The following is a 20,874-nucleotide window of genomic DNA, read 5'->3' as shown; positions in this document are numbered from 1 at the left end:
ATGGTTCTTACTAATGGAGAAGTAATTCTGAGATGGTATTTACAGACTAAACAGAAAAGTCCACTCAATGCAGAACATCAAATACCCTTTCATCCGCTCAGAGCTGGGCACTGCTAAAACAAACCAAACCTCCTTTTGGGTACACCCACACCGTGGAGCCACAGTGCTCAGGGGGCTCTGATTTCTGGGCATCCCTCCCAGGAGCGGGGGCACCTACAGAACTCCCCAGGAGGGGCCAGAGGATGCAGAGAGAGCTCTGGCCAACATCTTAGCCCCCAAGCCCCACTCCTCCGGCTTGTGGGTTAATGTGGGTGGGCCAGCCTCACATGTCCCCTTTTGCCATCTGCCCTATGACCACATTCCTCTTTTTAAGGATGCCGATCCACTGTGGACTTTGCCAAAGGCAGTCTGAGCTGGCAGAACGAACACAGGAACTCGGAAACGACGAGAAGGAAAGAAGCACAGAGACCCACACGAGGAGGCAAACTGGATACAGTGATTGAAGGATGGGAAGAAACAGAGCTTCAGGAGAAACAAAAACACTGACCCAGTGGACAGACAGGCAGCACCAGAAACGGCCAGATGAATCCCTCACGTCACTCAATCAAGGAGAATCAGCAGGCAAGAAAATGGAATTCAAGGTTGACAGAACCGGATTCAAGTGGACGTTTCAATACCAACAAAGTTGTGAGACTCTGGAAAGTGACCTAACTCCATGAGGCTCAGTGCTCAAGAAAGAAGGGCAAGGGGCCATGCCACACCCCCCTCCAAACTGACCAGCCAATCCAGTGGCCTGGGAGAGCAGGGGGGCGGGGGGGGGGGGTGGTTTCCACCGGTGCTGGGACCAGCCAGACTACACTCCCCGCCCCAGGCTGGGGCTGCCTCTGGCCAGAATCAAAGCTCCACCAGCAGAGAGCAGGCAGAGGGGGAGGGGAGGCCAAACACTTGAGATCAAAGGTCTAAGGAAGAAGAGGGTGAGCCTCCAGTTCTGACTGACTGAGAGTAAGCGGTGCCCAGTGCCTGAGGGTGCGAGTGTAGGGAGGCATCTGGAAGTGCCACCAGTGTCCTAAAGACATTCCCCGGGAGCTGCATGAATCAATGAAGCCAGAGGAGATCTGGCCTGAAAAGACGCATCATCACACATGTTCAATACGGTTTCTTTGTATTTAACACCCCTCATTTTTGATCACTAAACAAAGTCTCTTTGGTGACAGGCTGTTACCCTCCTGGTTCAGGTCTGTAAACGGTGACCCCGCTCACAGCGCATCCCAAATGATACCAGGGAGTTCATCTCAGAACTTAACTGTACAGGAACACAAACGAGGTAAAAGACAATCTACTTGGTATATCCGACTTCCTTTACTCAGTGTGATAATTACCTGACCGCAACCCTCAAAACAGCCCATTTAAACAACAGGCACTTGCCAGGGACTAACACCAGCTCTGCTTTGCCTGGGACTCAAATCATCTCGGCTCGCTGAGTCATTATTGTGGTCACCTCTCACAGCTCTTCCTAATGCTCTGCCTCTTCCAACGAGGGAATGAAAAGTGGGGATATGTCACTTCACGAAGGACAGGGCTCTTAACTCGTCTCCAGTGGCCCGGGGTCCGAGCGACACTACTCATTCCATGTGAAGCTATCCTAGAAACTAGTAAGATAGCTGCGGGTGGTGCCTCCAAGGGACGAGACCGCCATCATCACTTACGTGCAAGGCACTGTGCTAGGCTCGTGCAGACTCTCTATGGTTTGAGGCGTCCCTCCAATAAACACACGAATACCTTCTCTGCACCCAGAGGTTCAACACCAGGCCCCGGGGAGATCTAATACCTGAGCCTGGCCCGTTCATTCACCGAGTATTTACAGAGTCCCTTCTGTGTGCTGTCTCGGCACTGGGACCAGCATGAACAAGGCATGCAGGGTCCCCCCTCCACAGCCCAAGTTAGGAAACTCATGCACTGGGGGGGGGCGGTGGGGAGATGGGGAATATGGATAATAAAGTAAAAATGAAGGAGTCACACACCATGTCAGGTGGCTCTAAATGCAAAGAAGAAAAACAAAGCAAAGAAAGGAGGTGGACAATGATGAGGGTGTTCAGGGGAGGTCTTTTCTCAGAAGGTGACTCTGAGGAGAGGCCTGAACTAAGGGAGGCGTGGAGAGAGAGCGGCCCTCAGCAGAGGAGACAGCAAGTGCAAATGCAAAGTGCAAAGAGGGAGAAACAAACTTGCACTTTTGAGAAACTTAAGGAAGAAGCCAGCACGGAGGTACAGAATCAGCAAGGCGGTGGGGAGACAAGGCCAGAGAGAGCTGCCAGGAAATGGCCTGCAGAGAGCTTGCAGGCTTTAGAGTGATGCCCCGCACTGTTATTCTGAGTAGAAATGCAATGCAGGTCCTTCTGGAGGGAAAGGGAGGGAAGAGGACAGGGTGTGCCCTAAGGAGGACAGGCTAGGCAGCAAGAGTCACAGCCAGGGCAGCACGGGGCCCATATTACAGCAGCTGGCACTAGGTCTGGCAGTGATCTGGGTCCCCACCAAGTGGCAGTGAGTACCTTGCAGGTAAAGCCAGCAAGACCAGATGGGATGGGCCAAGATACATCATGCTATGGCTCCAAAGCTAATAATCCCAGAGGAATCCCGCCTCCTCAGCCTTTAGTGGCTCCCCAGTCACTCCAGGGAATAGTCTGCATCCTTCAGCCTGGAGGGTGAGTTCTTCTGGCCTGACTTTTCCTTCTGCTACTTCCTAATGTGTGTGCCCTGGTCTAACGACAAGGATCTACACCAGCTCTGAACGTGGCTTGTTTCTCTTGCCTCGTGTTCACGCAGTGGTAGATGGCCAGCTACGAGCCTCTGGGCCCCACTCCTTCCACGTAGGAAATGAACCCCTCCCGTCCAGGAGGCGGCCCACTGTTACCAAACGACCAAGCTGGAAACCAAAACTGAGTGCCTCCAAACAAATGAGTGGGTAAGGAGATCCTGACCCTGCTGCGTACCTAGAATTTCACAATACTGAAAAGGTCTGCTTGGTGAGAGACTTGGGTCAAAGTGAAAAATAGACCTGCTATTTCTCCCCAATGCGAGATGTTCATACAAGAGAACTGGTGCTGGGACTGAATACAGTTTTGATGGTGAATGGAGACAGGTGGCACAAAGGTAAGAGGAGAAGGAAAAATACCCAGATTATCACTGATTTGATTGCTTGTTACTCAATAAATGTTTATCACAGCACGGAGTTAGATGCAAAGGATACAAGGATAAAAGCACACAGCGCTCCCAATGATTTTACATCATGGCGAGAAAAAGATGATGGAAACAGTGAGCATGCAGTTAAGTAAAGCATGACCGGTAGGTAAAGGGGGGAAGGGAACAGGACCGCGTGGGAAGCGATGCAGGGTTAGCGTTTGTACCAGCCGGCAAAAGAATAAAAGTTGGCCGAGAGAATGGGCAGTGGAGAAAGGGGAAGAGACACTCCCAGCAGGAAGAAAGGCAGACGCAAAGGTACAGAAGTAAGAGCGAACATGCCATTTACACACAGACGCTCTTCGTCAGGTCTTGAAAATAAACCGGGAAGTAGCTACGCTATACTTAACGACTGCAAAACCTTTTCATGGTTTACTCCTTCAATAAAAAGTGTCTGAAGGTTCATCTCAGTAGACACCTATTCATCAATGGCACATATCTCTGTTCCTACATTACATACATGACAAAAGGTAAACAAAAACTACTAACAGAAACTACCGGAAGACATGGTTGACTCCAGCCTGGGGCAGGGAAGGTATGAACTCGGGACGTGGTTCCAGAAAGAGTGGAAGCAGCAAAGAGCAATGGGATTGTGATAAAAGGACAGAAGAGACCATTCGAAGAGGCTCATGTGGACCAAACTGAGGACAATTCCAGCATCAGGAAACAAGAAGCTGTGAATGATTACAAGACATAACCCAAAGCGGTAATTAAGAGCAAAGGAACCCGGGAGCGCACGATGTGAAGGCACGTGCGAGAGACTGTGGGGCAGGCGGCGTGCCAGGGAGGAGCACCAAAGCCCGCCTTCTGGAAGCATCTTCTCTATCTGGCTGCTCCGGAGTTCTCTATCCATTTATAATAAACCAGTGATCCAGCCAGAAAACGAGTTTCCTATGTTCTGTGAGCTGCTGGAACAAATTAACTGAACCTGAGGAGGGGGTCGTGGGAACCCCCGATTGATGGCTGATGGGTCAGAAGCACAGGTGACAATGTGGACTTGCCACTGGCGTATGAAGGGGGGCGGGGGTGTCTGGTGGGATTGAGCCCTTAACCTGTAGGATCTGGTTCTGTCTCCATAGAGTGTCAGAAATGAGTTAAATCGCAGGACACCCAGCTGGTGTCAGAGAAGCTTTTGGGGCAGGGAAAACCCCCTACACACACATTTGGTCACCAAAGGTGTCAGAAATAGCGTGAAGGAGACAGACACAGGTGAGTTTTCCCTATGCGAACCTACCTTCCATGTGAAGGCATCTTATAAGCACCTTCAAAGAGTCCTTGATCGGGGTAAAAATAAAAAGGAACAGAGTATGTTTACCCAAGTAAGATAAAGAAAGCACAAAATAGAACCCACATCCTTAAGGTGATTAGTTAGAGCTACTTGCAGGGCTGGGTCATCAATGGACTCATCGTGTGTTAAACACTCTTGCCAGCAGAGGGAGCAGAGGAGGATTCTGAGCTGCTCTTCCGCGGGCTAGAATGGAAACCATGAGTGATGCCCCGGGTTTGCTTACTGGAGTCCCTGAGCAGGTCACAGGCAGAGACAGGCTGTGGGGCACTCACTCTCAAAATACTTGATATAAGTCATCACATAAAATTCCATGCCACTTGCTTTAAATTGGCTTTGACATTTCAAGAGCTGAGTCCTACAACCAGAAACAACTATCAGAATAAAATCAGAGACTTCTTCCTTAACACAGACTAAGAGGAGGTATGTGTTTTCCTTGAATAGAAACAAGACAAAACAAAAACCAAAAGCAAGACTGTCAGATGGAAGTACAAATATTAAACTATATATTCTGTAAAAGCCACAGGTGTAAGCTGCTGGATATGGAAGGTTTCTACAAATGCAGATGTCACTAACTAAACACAGAAAGAACGAGAAAAACTCAGAAATGGAATCTGATAGTCAGAGAGCCAGAGAAAGCCCTGCTGGGACAGAAGACAATTTAAATCACATTACTTATTCAGGAGGACAAAAGGAATAAAGCGACAATGGGGAATTCACACACACATGACATGCCCACCTCTGGCCCATTCCCTTCACAGCATTTGTCAAGGCTCGGATACTCGGGCCACTGAAAGGACACACTTGGTGGGGAGGGACACTTACTTTTTGGCAAATCTCCAGTGCTGGAGGCTGAAACCGTCCGGCTTCTGTCATGGGATGGACTGCTTTCCTCAGGCTCGGTAAGCGGGGATCCCTCGGAAAGTGCAGAACCACAAGCCACAGGTTCTAGGGGCCCAGAGAACAAGGATGTGGAAAACTCTGGAAACTGTGACTCGGGAATTTTATGTCGTCCATTTGGCAATTCACCATTGAATTGTTCATAGGAGCTGCTATATGTGTAATCACTTTCTGCATTTGGCTCATCAAGGTTATATTCCTCAGGATTGGGACAATCTTCTTCATCGTCATCTTCATCATCCAGCTGCTGCTCCAGTAAGAACGGGCCATTCTCAATATGGCCGTTGGTTCTGGGGGACTCTATCCACGCAGGGTCTGTGCTCGTCAGTTCTGGTTCCACATCATCTCCATCTTTCTCAGTGTTTTCTTTCTCAGTGTCTTCTTTCTCTTCCTGGTCCTCAGCCTCACCTTAAAAAGTTGATGGGTTGAGAATCAGAACATGTTACTCTTCTCAACACAGTGGCACTAGGTACATATTTCCTCCAACAAGAGACTATTTTGAATGTGTTTAGGTTTTTGTTCCCCCGTTGAGTAAGCTCTACACCCACCGTGGGGCTCAAACTTGTGACCCTGAGGATCAAGAGTCGCATGCTCTGGGCACCTGGGTGGCTCAGTTGGTTGAGCGTCTGACTTCAGCTCAGGTCATGATCTCACGGTTCATGAGTTCAAGCCCCACGTCAGGCTCTGTGCTAACAGCTCAGAGCCTGGGGCCTGCTTTGGATTCTGTGTCTCCCTCTCTCTGCCCCTTCCCCACTCACACTCCGTCTTTCTCTGAAAAATAGATGAAACATTAAAAGAAAAAAAAAAAAGAGTCACATGCTCTGCCGACCGAGCCAGCCAGGCACCCCTGAATGTGCTTAATTTACATACTACACAGCAAAACACCTCTTGGCTCTCAAGGTAAAATCTTAGGTTTTCTCAATCTCATTTTTCATTTAGTAAATAACTGGCTTACTCTTATTAGAAGAAGTTAGATTTTGGGGCGGGAAAAGGGACTATTTCCACTTCTACCCTCTCTTCTACAATCTTTAGAAAATGTGGGTACATTACTGTTAGGGTAAAAGTTAATTACAAAATAAAGAACATTCATTAGCATGCTCGAGATGTGGTGTCAGGTAGACATTTTCCATTTTTAAAAAAGTGTTTTGAAATACTAACGTATTCCTGGCATTCATTTTACAAATGAAGTGGCAGACAGATTCCCATGTTCCCCAATCCTCACATATGAAGCAGTGACACCAAGCCCACCAGGGTGGGGACCTGGCGGGTGCCCACTAATGAAGTGCCAGGACCCCATGCAGACTGACCCTTGTCATTTGCAGGCTCGCCCTCGGCTGCGTCCTCTAAGCCAGCAGTTTTGAGCTTCCCCTCTGGGCGGTACTCTTCGTCTTGTTCATTGGAAGGTACAGCGGATGAGATGTTTTCTTCTATGATTTTCCTTTCCGCTTCTCGCTCCAATTCTTCTATTTCCTGCAGGCGCTTTTCCAGCAACTCAGCCTGCCTTTTCTGCTTCTTTTTCAGTTTTTTCTTTTTGTTCTTAGATATTTTTCCTATCTACAACATGTTAAGAAAACACCACAGGTCAGTTTGCTCCTTTTTAAAGCACTACACAAGAGTGCAAGTGTGAGTGGCGTGGCAAGCCCCAACCAATCCTGTTTTCCAGGCCTGAGTTATTTATTACAACCAAATATGCCCACAGAGGAGATCGATCTCATGTGTAGGGTCGCAGTAAAACCGGAAAAAAGAAACCAGCGCCGCCTACCATCATGGAAGGGGACTGCCAGCAGGCCCTGACCTCAGAGGACACGGCTCCAATCCAGGAAGGCTGTTTCATTTAAACGCTGAGCACAGCAGAATACGCTGAGGTACTCTGGCCTTTCGACAAGCAGCACCCCTTCCAAGTTTTACTGGCTGCTGCCCGTATACAAGCTAACAACATCCCCTGTCCTTCCGGTCTCGCCCAACTCTCAGCCATGAAAGAAGACCTTGCCAAAACAAGTGGGTTTCAGTCACTGTTGGTCAACAGCTCTGTTTGTGTTTGGGTCTCACACATGGAGCTGTTGTTATCAACAGCCGAGACGGCAGAAACTGTCAAAAACGAGCGTACGAGGTAAAGGGAAAAAAAGAAAAAGCCACAGTTTCAGTCTGCCTGCGATCAGGGCCACATGACTTGGAAAGTGCTGGCAACAACAGCCTCCAGTCTCTCCACGGAGTCAATAATCGAAACAAGCTGCTCGAGCCACAGGAGGGCTGCAGGCAGGGACCGGGCCGTGCAGCGAGCCAGGTGGCATCATCACTATAGTTCCCGCCTGCACTGGGACTTCCACTCCCAAGTGAGGGCTCCTGGCAGCGCATTTCCTTTCAAGTGCTTCTGGTTCGTAAAGGGCTTTCAAGACTTGCACATGACTCATCAACTCAAGACATATACACTCTATCCTCTACTGGAACTAAGCGGGTTTAGGGACAACGGGGTAAGACTGAATTCCAAGCACCTCGTTTCATTTGAATGGACCACAAAATACACAGTACTCTTTTATACATAACTTCCAGCTGGAAAACACATTAGAGTACAAGCTTCAGAAAAACAGGGATCTTGGAGGCAAATCAGAAGTAATGTTAAGTGTTTCTGTAATAATCACACTTCAAGCCCGATCTCGACCGCGTCACCCCTTTCACCAGACTCTGCCAACGGCACCCCAGAAAGTGCTCAGGGAAAATAAAGATCAAACGTGGAAGGGCTCTAACTATCCCAACTCTAAAAAATCCCTTCGACTTGTCAAAGCGGTACGTCTCATCTATTCGAGGATACACAGCATTTGTGAACATGCCCGCCCTTTACATTAACACGTATTAAACACCTACAGTTGAGAACGGAACAAAGAAAGGTACGATCCGACTCCCAAACAACCTTAAATGAAAAAATCGTTGCAAAAAGCAGCAGAAACTAATGTTACAACTTGAAAAGCTCAATAAGGAACAGCTGCTTTTAACAAGAAGGTGAGTAGAAGTGTGTGTGGAATAAAGTACTTACAGGTTTTTGCTGTGGAGCCGTACTCACTAAAACAAAATGAAACAAAATGAATGTTTAGAGGAAAACAGACATATATCTTTAGGTAGGTTATCTGAATTGTAAAACGAAAAGTAATTGTTGTCTTTTAATTGCTATCCAGCTGGAAAACTGTTTAACCTCAGTGCTTCTTAATCATACAGATCTAAAGGAAGTTTTTCCAACTCAAACGAATGACTGGCTCTTAAAAGGCACAGCAGTCGTTGTTCATATGGAGCCATTTTTCTTATTTGTCTAAAATTAAATACCCATTTATTTAAAATCCAAAGCACTGATACGAAAATGGAGAAAAGTTCACAAATGTCACACCATCATCTAAATTTGTTCTACAGACAATGAAATGAACAATTTAGATAAGAGGATGTACATCTGTGTTTGACAACTATTTGGCAAGTGTATACAGCTGAAATAAATCAAAAACTGCAGCAAGTATTCCAGAAATCGCATGACCAGCCTCTGCGAGCAGCCACAGCTTGACAGACTATGGTTCTATGATCTCAAAAAACAGTAAAAAACAAGAGTAGGAGGTGGTGCATCTCCCAGAGCCCCAGGAGCTGCAGGACTTTAGCCCCTCAGCCAGCACGCTTGCCTGACAACACACTAGGGCGCAGACAATGTGCAGACATGGTCAAAGTGGTCAACACTTTGCTGCAGCCACTATACCCTGTAAAAACCCGATGTGAAACTCTACAGGCCAATAAAGACATTTGGTCTTCTCCCACCCTAGGGTCTTTTGTAACGCACTCCAAAGCTACCAGCTGGACTCAGGTTGATGTAGACTAACTGGAGACTGGGAAGGGTTCTAACAAACCTGAAACTAGAAAAAAAATCTGATGACTACAGGCCGGCTACAAGTAACCCGTTACTATATATGCCTCTGCAGAGAAGCCTGCAGCGTAAGAAAACGTTCAAGCATAGGTGAAGCAGCACGTAAGATTTCATATGATCTTTTAAGGGAAGACGAAGTTAGGTGTATGACAGCATAATAATTGGGGCACCTTCCTTTTCAAGAAAAAGGTCTCATCATTTCTAGCAATCAGGCTCTTATGAAAGTCCCTAATGTACGTGCTTGACTCAACTACCTTCAGTGTGCAACTCTGCAGGCTCTCAGTGCCTCCAAACAAAATGAAACAAAGCTGCTTCAGCTCCCTCACCTGCAGACCCCGAAGGAGGAGGAGCACCTGCTTTCTGCCACTCGGTGGCCTCAGCTGCCATTCTTCGCACATATGCATCATCCACACACATCAGGATGTTCTCCGGCTTTATGTCCGTATGAATGATCTTGCACTTACTGTGTAGATAATCTAACCCCTGAAGGACCTGGTCAGAGTAAAATCAAGAGAAGAGATGGGTTATTAATACCTTTCAACATTACTATTTAACAGTAACGTTCAACATTTCCTTGTAAATTATGTAACATAATCACAAGGCACAAAGGGTATTTAGTAAAAATCTCCCTCCTGCTCCAGGCCCCCAAAGGAGCCCAGAGCCCTCCCATAAGCAACCAATGTGTATCATTCTGGAGGTAAATTTATGCTCACAGAAGCAAATGCATCTATAAATATACTTTTGTATAACAACTTTACTGAGATGTAATTTACATACAATTCACCCTTTTAGGTGAACAATTCAATGGTTTGCAGATGTGCAACCATCACCACATGTTAATTAGAACATTTTTATCACGGAAAAAAGAAACACCATACCCACTGGCATTCATTCTTCATCTCTTCCAGCTCCTCCAGCCATAGGCAACCACTAGTCTACTTTCTATCGCCATACATTTGCTGGTTCTGGACATTTTATATAAATGGAATCATACAAAATGGTCTTGTGTAACTGGCATCATGTTTTGAGAGTCCATCCGTGTGTAGCATGTATTAAGTACTTCCTTTAATTGCCAAATAACGTTCTGCTGGTTATGCTATCCTTTGTTTAGCCATTCACCTGATGGATATTTGGGTTGTTTCCACTTTTTGGCTATTATAAATAATATTGCTATGAACATTCAGGCATGAGTTTCTGTGTGGACACATTTTCATTTTTCTTGGATATATACCTGGGAGTACAATTGTTAGGTTATATGGTGACTCTTCTGACAAACTGCTTGCTGTTTTATTCAGTGGTCACACCATTTCACATTCCCACTAGCAGTGTATAAGGGTTCCAACTCCCTCGTCATGGCCTACACTTTGCTGTCTTTTTAATTTTAGTCACCCTGCTGGGTATAAAGTGTGTATCTCACTGATAGGCACTTCCATGATGTCTAATGATGTGTATACATTTTTAATATTGCAAAAAAAGAGGATTAAATAGCCTCAGTATCCACTAAAACTGCTGAAACAAAGTATCAACAAAAACAAGACCCACAAAACTTAAAGTGCAGTGACCTAAATACAAAGCCAGTTTTTCTCAAATTATTTCCAGAGAGGAATTCTTTCAATTCTTTCCATAAGCAAAAATATTTTTTTAAAATATCCCCATTGTGTTCCTATACATTAGAAATTCTACCACTCAATAAATATTAGCATTTAATAAATACCATACACTTAAAAAATTTTTTTCAACATTTATTGAGAGAGAGAGACAGAGCACGAGCAGGGGATGGGCAGAGAAAGAGGGAGACAAAGAATCCAAAGCAGGCTCCAGGTTCTGAGCTGTCAGCATAGAGCCCAACACAGGGCTTGAACCCACAAACCGTGAGATCATGACCTGAGCTGAAATCAGACACTTAACCAGAGCCACCCAGGAGCCCCAATGTCATCATATACTTTAAATCATTTAGGGTATTTGTTCACAACAGAAGTGGGGAAAAAGACGAGAAGATACATGGTATTATCCAATTCTAGTAAGTTCTCAGCAAGAGTCCAATGCTTCTACTGTATCTGGCTAAACAACCTTAACAGATGACAGTATTAGGCTATGAGGGGACAGAGGTTTCAAAAGGAAAATGAAAAAAGGAAGACCCATCTCTTAAACAGGATGAAAATCCCTATACTCATCAAAAGTAACTTTCCCTAAGAAGGATTCTTACATGACTTCGCTGACCAAGCATCTGTCAAATTCCTGGAATAGGTCATGTACCTGGTTTGAAGTGTCTGACAACAGCAATAAAGAAAGCCCCCTGTCTCCAAGGGGCTTACAGTCAGAGGGCTTACTGTCTCATGTCTGAAGGGAGAGGGACCAGCCAAGAAGAAACCAAGATGAACCATGGCTACAGCAAACAAAGTTTAATGAGCTCTTGACAAGTGCCTAGTAAGTACCCAAACAGTAAACCAGATAAAACTAGAGTAAGAGAAGGAAAGACACTTGTCTTACCTTAAAAATAATATTTAATGTTTGCAATTATACTGTAATCAGAACATTTAAATGATGTTTGAAATATCAAAGGACCAGTAAGAAAGACTCTTTAAAAAGAGTCTTTCCATAAAGAATAAGGTTATAATCCAGACAGGAGCACAATCCAATGGGCCTATATGCTCTTCACCAACATCCATGCATCTTCTTTGTTCAAACTGAAATAATACAGGGAATTTTAATATCTGAATAATGAGAGATTCTGAGAAGTATAAGAAATTAATGGACAGGAACAGTAATGATTTCTAACCTATGGAGGACAAACGGACAAGATTTTTTTGAGAAAATTTAAACAGTTTAAAATTATCCCAACTGAAACTGCATTTCCATTATCAAATATAAACTCCAAGTAAAAATGTCCCCATCTCTCCACCTCCATTCCATGCTCAAGGCTCTCCTATTTCTCCACCTGAGCTCCTTCACGGAGATCAGGCTGTTTCACTGTGTGGGAGGCCACACAAGTAAGAGTTAACGCGATCCGGTATTCAAATGTGTTCCTAGGGGTTGCCAGTGACCAGGAAGCACTTGAGATGAACAAAGTGTTCCCAGCAAGAACTTAAGGTACCAGATTTTTTAAATATCTGCAGTTACACTCCATTGGGTTATCCTTCCTTAAGAAGCAGAGCTTATAATGTCTGACAATGAACACAGTGAAAGACTTGACCCCTAGGACAAATTAATTAAGATAATGCAAATCTTCAAGGAAATAATTAAGGGACACAGTAAGTATGGTGTTAAAACACGACCTTGGGATTCACACCAGTCCTACACTGCTGCCAGATCATTCTCTCACTGGACAAAGTACTTAACCAGAACATTCTCTCACTGGGCAAAGTACTGTCTGAGCTTCCACTTCCATATTCATAAAAGGGGGGGAGGTGTGTGTATATATCTACTAAATAGAAATATGGTAGGAATTAGAAATAACCTATGGAAAACCTACAAAAAAACAAGGTTTAGCTCATAGGAAGCTCCAAATAAAGGACAGAACTGAACTAAGTCACAACACTTGTACTGGTATTGACTAAGTAACTATAACTTCGTTAAGTCACTTAATAAACTTCTCTGGGTCTCACTTCTCCCACTCGGAATGTGAATGGGCTATACCTGATACGTTCTGTGCTACATCCCAGCAATGAAATTGTGGTTTAGTAATTTCCTTTAGTTCTGGACTACATATTTTAAAAAAGCCTTTAGCTACAGACTAAAAAGAATGGTGTTATTTTTAAAGATAGCATTTCTTTTCTTAATGAAGTTTTAAGCAATAAAGAGCCCCAGAATCACTAAAGTAATGATGGGCGATCTCCCAACCATTTAAGCAGAGCGTCTATGATGATGCACAGAAAAGAGAAAAGCAGTGAACAAGCTACATGCCCATGGGTAGATCTTCTCTTGCAAAACCTGAAAAAAAAAAAAAGCTCAGAAAAGGCTTTAGCAATTTCCCGAGTTTTCCTTCACTTGCCAGGCACAGTTTATTTGCCTTTCTTGCCTAAAAAGAAAAACACATACTTCGCCTCATCAGCAGGAGGCAGCAGAGGCTGCAGAGACACCCTCCGACTGCCATCTGTGAAAAACTACAGCCGCCATGAGAGCAGAGATAATCCAAGCACAGACGGGCCAGGGACTGGGCAGGACCTCACACTCGGAGGAGCCAGATCACACCGCCCAGGAGCAGGGCCAGTTCTCTCCTTGTGAAGCCAGACCTGCAGGTTAGCGGCAGCACAGCCGTGAAGCAGAGACCAGGGCTGGGAGCCAGGAGCCCCCGGTTCCGGTTCAGAAACAGATTAGCTATGGCTCAGAGCGAGTCCCCTTCCCTGACCTCAGATTCATCCGTAAAATAAGACGCTTGTCAAGACCGTCTCCAGGGCTTCTTTCTCTACACCTGTGAGGATGGTGAGATCATCTATTACTGGCGTGAATGACATAAACCTACTCCTCCCTACCACGGCTTGCTACAATGGGTCCCGTAATCGTGCAGATACAAGAGGAGGAGTAGGTCAAGAGGAATGTGGGAACTTCTCTCAGGGCTGTGTCCCTTGCTCTGCTCACCACCCAGAAAGCACAGCTTCCCCCCAAATCCTAAATTGTGAAGACAAACAGAATGAGAGCAACTTCCCAAATTATTTTCTGACTCTGGTTACCACATGGGGACTTCCTTCCTCCCCCACCTGAACAAAGGACATGGGGCCAGGAGACTCGGCCTGCCCCTAATTCTGTGAGTAAGGCCTTGCTAATGCAGCACGGAGGGAAGCCCAAATGGTAGCCAGAGGGGCTGGCCCACGCAGGAGCCTTTCACCAAGACAGTAACCCCTCGTGGTGTGCACAGAAACACCAGAAGGGCTCTCCTCAAGCCTAGAAACTTTCCCACTAGAAAAGCTAAGGTTCCCACTGGATTTCTCTTCCTCATTCAACAGATACGAGGTAAACCCTACAACCTGCTTCTGACAATTGTGGTGTTCAACTGAATGGAGGACTGTGGGAATCCCAGCTCAACAGAGGGGGCAAGAACTGGATGCACATGCAGACAAAAGTCTCAGTGGGCACTGTCCTTGTTTGCTTTGTCCCGAACCAGCATTCTGCTCCGTGTTCTAACTCGCACCACTGAGAATTCATGAGAAAACCCTGCCGTGATGCCTCCGAACGTAGTTGGGACTAAAGAGCAAGCCAACGTGCCCAGCACGGAGACCACACGGCACAGAACGAGCTGGGCACGAGGCTCACAGCTCTTCAAAGGGAGCGACTGCACCACCTTCCTGAGTTGACGACCCAACATTCTGAGGAGGAGAGTCCCAAGTTAGGTCAGAATATGTATCACCATGAAGAATAAACCCAAGAACATGAAAGTGTTTACCAACTTAAAATTAGTCTTCTGTTCTATAATTGAAAACTGGCACAGTGATAATGAATTCGCTGATCACTAGGAGCAGCAGAATAAATGAAATGGCAAATAGATACTAAGTGTAGACCAAAGCAGTGATAAGAGGTGAGTCAGCTGGCCCAGGTAGGGCCAGGCTCTTCCTATGCTCCCAGGGCTCCTGCCCCACGGGCGGGGGGGGGGGCGTTGGAAAAGCCCTGCATTTTATAAATCCCCTCAGCTTACACATGCCATGCCGATTACCAATTACTTTGTAAATAAAATCCAATGGTTCTACTTTTTAACAATCTGCCAGCTCTCCTATTAAGGCAAAGAGAACCATTTACCACAAACAGAGACGTGAATGCACACTTTTCACAAAGACATGCTACAATTTAAATGCTCCCAGACCTTTCTACATAGACACTTCAGAGCACCCTGCAGTTGAGAGAATGGGTTCTGGAATTACACCACCTGAATTCAAATCTTGCCCCCCGCCGCACGCCAGTAACTGTGGGGCTTAGGGAAGATTTTTACCCTCTCTGTGAAGTGCCCTCTATAGAGTGGAGGTGGTGACCTCTCTGGCCTCATCAGGGTGTGGTGGAGACTGGGCAGCATAATACAAACACAGCGCTTCAAACAGTGGGCGTCTAAAGAGCACAGGAACTGCCTGTGACCATCATGGCTACAGAAAGAGTAAAATAATAGTTTAAAAATCCAGAGCTACAACCTGTAACTGCTAATTTTTCCAGTACTGTAGCAAAGTCACCAAAAACCAGGGCCTTGACCTTACCAAGAAGCCACTTCTTAACAGGGCTCCTGTAAAGGACAATGAATTAAACCATAAAGTTTACAAAAGTAGAACATCAGCTACCTTTTCAATATAGAAGAGAATCAAAGCCACATTCAAAGAGGAGCAACAGCTGGGCGCCTGGGTGGCTCAGTGAGTTAAGCATCTGACTTCAGCTCAGGTCACGATCTTGAGGTTTGTGAGTTCAAGCCCCACGTCGGGCTCTGTACTCACAGCTGGAGCCTGGAGCCTGCTTTGGGTTCTGTGTCTCCCTCTCTCTCTGCCCCTCCCCTGCTTGTGCCCTGTTTCTCTCAAAAATAAAATAAAAAATAAACATTTAAAGAAGAGCAACAGCATTTGAAGAAGCCACATCACCTGCAGTAGACCTTTAATGCACCACAAATAAACACGGCCAACACTAGCATCCTTTTTCTTCTTCTGGATTCAGAAATAAAAGCGACACATGAAATAGACCTCAATAAAGCTGATTTAAAAAGAAGAAAGAAATGAAAGCTGGGGGGTGAACAGACACCCACAAGAGTCTACAACTGAGCCGGTGCAGTAGCCTGGGGGAAGGCAGGGGCTGCCCATGGCGTCCCAGAAGCCACCAGCACGGCCCTTCTCCGACCCAGAACCAGGTCACCAGGGCTACCTGAGGACGGCTAAGAACTGACCAAAGGACTGGTAACAGTGTATCAGAAGCCCTGAAAAAGCAGATGATTCAACTATGTCATTAGTTTTAAAATGATCAACAGGTGGTAGTGTTGTCGACAAGCCCATCAAATCACAGCAAGTGAGCCATTTTGTAGAGTAAAAAGAGAAACGGACACTTCTTCCTTCATTTAAGGAAAGACAATCAGTCACAAACATCCTTTGACCACCTACTGCATGAAGAAGCAGCAAAGAGAACTCACACACCATGCGTCACTCTGAGAGCTCACACAGCAGGTGGGAAGACACAGTGGCTACTATGCGCCGGTCGCCGCGCCGGATGCTTTATCAGCAGTCCCTCCATAATAATCTCCACAATAAAGCCACAAGTTACGAACTATCATCCCAATTTTACAAATGCGAAGACAGGCTCACAGAGGCTACGTGGTCCAATCAGGGTCACAAAACAGTAAGTGCCCAAGTTATTATTTGAAGTGAAGTCTATTGGCAAGGCGTGTATCCACTGCACTTTCCCCTGTTCCAGGTTCTCAACAGGAGGGAATTCTGCCTCCTCGGGGACATGTGACAAAGCTGAGAGACGCTTTCAATGGTCACAGTTGCGGCGATGGCAGCTGATACAGGCATCTAGTCGGTTGGCAACACCCTACAATGCACAAGGCAGGTCCCCATGACAAAGAATTACCCAGTCCAAATGTCTTGTGCCAGGCCTGTCGAACTGTGGCTCGTGCTGTAAGACTCCACAATCATTAGGGAAGGACCCAATGCAGGCCGCAGGCATACTGAGGAGGGCACAAATAGCATTTTGAACTGGGGAAGACTTTGTCACAGAAACAAAATTTTGGTTGAGTCTTTAAAAACATGGGCAGAGGGGCGCCTGGGTGGCGCAGTCAGTTAAGCGTCCGACTTCAGCCAGGTCACGATCTCACGGTCCGTGAGTTCGAGCCCCGTGTCGGGCTCTGGGCTGATGGCTCAGAGCCTGGAGCCTGTTTCCGATTCTGTGTCTCCCTCTCTCTCTGCCCCTCCCCCGTTCATGCTCTGTCTCTCTCTGTCCCAAAAATAAATAAAACGTTGAAAAAAATAAAAAAATAAAAAAAAATAAAAACATGGGCAGAAAAGATGGTATTTTCAAGAACCTAAGACAAAGGAAGTGATCAAAGATGTGCAGCTAAAAAAAAACGGGCAAGGTGAATAACTTTCTCTAAAATACCTACAAAATGAAACTGGTAACCATTTATGAATAAAAATTCCAGTAAATCAACATGTATTTACAAACACCTGGGCATTTTTGAATATTCATAAGAGATTGGTAACTTGGTTGGCTCTAGGAGAGAAACTGGGTATCTGAAGGACATACATTTTATTTTAGAACACTCACATGTATTACCTATTTTCTTTAAAAGATTACTTAATGGGAAAAAAAAAATCACCTGCTAGGAGACAAAAGCTGAATCAGGGTTTGCAAGGGGAAATACGGGTTGATACCAGATGGCAGAAACCCATAAATAGGTTCATTGGAAGAACAGTGATTTAAATGTTATCGGACATTAGGCCAAATACAATTCCAATGGTGTATATGCTGCTGGGCAAAATGCTAAACACAAGACCTCCAGAGCCAGACCACCTGGGTATGAATTCCGGTTCCACGGCTTACTACTTTTTAAGTTAATTCCTAACTAGGAGTGAGTTACTTAACCTCTCAATGCCTCAGTTCCTCTCCCATAAAATCAGAAGGGTAAAAATACCTATTTTGCAGAGTTACTATGAATACTCAATGAATGAAAAATTGCAAAGTACTTACAACTATGCCTGGCACATACTAAGCCCTGAATAAAAATTTGTAATAATCAGGCCTTCTGGGTGGCTCAGCTGGGTAAGCATCTGACTCTTGGTTTTGGTTCAGGTCATAATCTCACCATCTGTGGGTTCGAGCCCCACATCAGGCTTGCACAGACAGCTTGGAGCCTGCTTGGGATAATCTCTCTCCCTCGCTTCCTGCCCCTCTCCACTCATGCTCTCTCTCACTCTCTCCAGCACACTCTCGGCATAAGTAAATAAACTTCAAAAAAATTTGTAATAATCAATAGTAGTATCCCTTTACGTTGTAACAATAATGTAGCAAGGAAGGTACCATTATTATTCTCACTTCATTCATGATGCAATTGTGACGTAAGGAGGCTAAGGAACTAAGCTGAGGTCCCTTAGCATTGAGAAGGACACATCTGACACCAAAACCCAAGCTCTTTATCACCCCACATGTTGCTTCCTGAGAGTGAACAATGAGCAGTTAGGCTTTAGTCAACAGGCAATGGAGAGGTACTAGAGGTTTCTAAATGCAAAGTGCGAATTACTGAAGCAAAGTTTCATTTTGGAAGGTAACTGCCAATGGAACGGAGAAAAACCTGGGACAGGGAAGCAGAACAGCCTCTGGGAGAGGAGAGAGAAGGAGAGGACTGGCTGGAGGTGATAAGGGCCTGAACTAAGGATGGCGGCGCTGGAAGCAGAAAGATTGGGAGTCAAAGACCCCATGCCTAGGTGACAACTGAAGCACGGCAAATGACAGTTGACAGGGGTGAGTCACACAGGGTTAGCCTGACTGAAGGCAAAGGAGGCCACACAGTGGAAGGGTATTAGAAAGCTGGTGTACCTAGTCTGGTTCTGGGAAGCAATGTAACTGTGAGGTCTATTAATAAAGGATTAAAATACTGAATCCACAGACTGAATCAAAGGGAATGAAGGGAAACTCAGATATATAGATTATTAACTGGGATATATATCAATTTACTGCTTTGGAAGTTACAAATTTAGGGGAAAAAATCCAGATTCCGTATTCTTCTTAAAAAAAAAAAAATATATATATATACACACACACACACACATACATACACAAAACTTCTAATACTGCCTACAATAACTATAGAAAATGAAAACTGCATCTTGAAATTTTAGACCAGTGGAACACTCGAGTTCTCAGCCTGCAAAGCACAGTGTATGTGAGTTACACTGAGGATAACACAGTCATTAAAATCATTTGTTCTTTCAGCAAGTACCCACTAAAATTCCATTAAACCCCAAGAATTTCATCATTAGATTTACAGACTCTTTCATGTGCTATGAAAGGCTACATTTTGTTTCCCTTTTCTGGAACACAAAATAAATACGAATGGTTCCTCTGGGAAGTCACCTTCCTTCACTGCCCAGCCTGAGTTGTGACACGGTCAGTCGCTGTGGCAACTGCACATATCTTTCAAAGTATGGGGTTCAAGGGAAAGACAGACCCTACGTGAAATATATGCAAGGCAGTATTTCTCAAATTATTTACTTTTTGTTAGAACAAGTAAATCTTAATATTTTCAGGGTTTATCAGAGATAATTAAGAAATTTTTTCAGAGTTTTAACAAGATGATTTTTTTTCAGAGTTTAGAGTTGCCACTGATAGTTATAAATACTGAAGTGTTATTTAGGGATTGAAAAACTGACGTTAATCACAACCCCCCCCCCCCCCCAACACACACCATGTTAAAGGGAAATTGTTTTTTCATTTGAGCTATTAACCATGTTAAAATACTAAAGTGCTACTATCTAAAGTCTAAAGGGGAACAGATATTATTAAACAAAATCTGGCCACAAGTCTGTATACCTAACATAATACTATGTACAAGTATAGCATTCCACTGTATAAGCCAAGGCAAAGAGCCCCTCTCCCTCCAGCCTCTCTTCCTGTGTAACATATATAATGTTAGAAGACAAGCTGCCAATTTGCACTGCAAAGAGACAAACATAAATGGTGAACACTCAGGCTGACTCAACAATGCTACCTATACACAATTTCAAAAGTTAAAAACCTACTTATATGCATATGTGCAAATACTATCTATACTACAATTGTAAGGAAGGTTCTTTTGTAGGCTTCTCTTGAATTCACAATTCTTAATTGTAAATCATTCCCTGATTCTTTACCTATGTAAGAATTCTGAACTGAGGCCTGTATTTCAGGTGTGGAAACCCCTGAGCAGGCCTTGCTCAAGCTCTGGGCCCTGGGGACAAGAGAAGGGCACCAAATCACCTAATCCTCTTCTCAAGCAAACCAAGCAACAACCCCCGCCCCCCAATATTACTTCCTTTGCAACATTATCCTCGGCAATTATCCATGATGTCAGAACAGGTAATTCAGAATAAGTCATATCTCCAACTTTCCTAATTTAGGCTAGCAAGGCAATGAGGAGCACAGACTGATCTATCCCATACAGAAAACTGAATCTGGTAAACATTTCTCATTACCAGATCTCTGATATGTGTGTATTTTCATTCTAGAAATATTTGCAGGAACATCATAACCGAACCAGACCCCAGCTAGAGGTTTTCTTTTGTCAAGGCAATTGAACAAAATACAAATCTAATACAATACTCCCTATACAACTTTTATTTTAAAAAATTTTTTAATGTTTTTATTTATTTTGACAGAGAGAGAGAGAGAGAGAGAGAGAGAGAGAGACAGAGCATGAGCGGGGGAGGGGCAGAGAGAGAGGGAGACACAGAATCCGAAGCAGGCTCCAGGCTCTGAGCTGTCAGCACAGAGCCTGACGTCGGGCTCGAACTCACAGACCAAAAGATCATGCCCTGAGCCGAAGTCGGACGCTTAATCAACTAAGCCACCCAAAAGCCCCCTCCCTATACAACTTAAACATGCCTTGTATTATCTTTCATCTAGACTCTAT

At 44.9% G+C, this 20,874-nt stretch overlaps 1 protein-coding gene across 20 annotated transcripts in view; it reads right to left on the bottom strand.

The window, feature by feature from the left end:
- The window catches only part of SRPK2 (SRSF protein kinase 2), a 256,095-nt gene that overhangs the window by 17,762 nt on the left and 217,459 nt on the right, over positions 1-20,874 (bottom strand). For all 20 annotated transcript variants that reach the window (XM_019825360.2, XM_023250282.2, XM_045052278.1 and 17 more), the window contains 4 exons: positions 9,641-9,806; positions 8,451-8,476; positions 6,727-6,973; positions 5,345-5,827 (listed from right to left, as the gene is read on the bottom strand). In XM_019825360.2, the coding sequence (XP_019680919.1) occupies positions 5,345-5,827; positions 6,727-6,973; positions 8,451-8,476; positions 9,641-9,806 (922 nt within the window). The remainder of the gene's footprint in view (positions 1-5,344; positions 5,828-6,726; positions 6,974-8,450; positions 8,477-9,640; positions 9,807-20,874) is intronic.

This window comes from Felis catus, chromosome A2, assembly GCF_018350175.1.
Source record: "Felis catus isolate Fca126 chromosome A2, F.catus_Fca126_mat1.0, whole genome shotgun sequence".
NCBI classification, from domain to species: domain Eukaryota; kingdom Metazoa; phylum Chordata; class Mammalia; order Carnivora; family Felidae; genus Felis; species Felis catus.
This window is presented reverse-complemented; position numbering and strand designations above follow the sequence as displayed.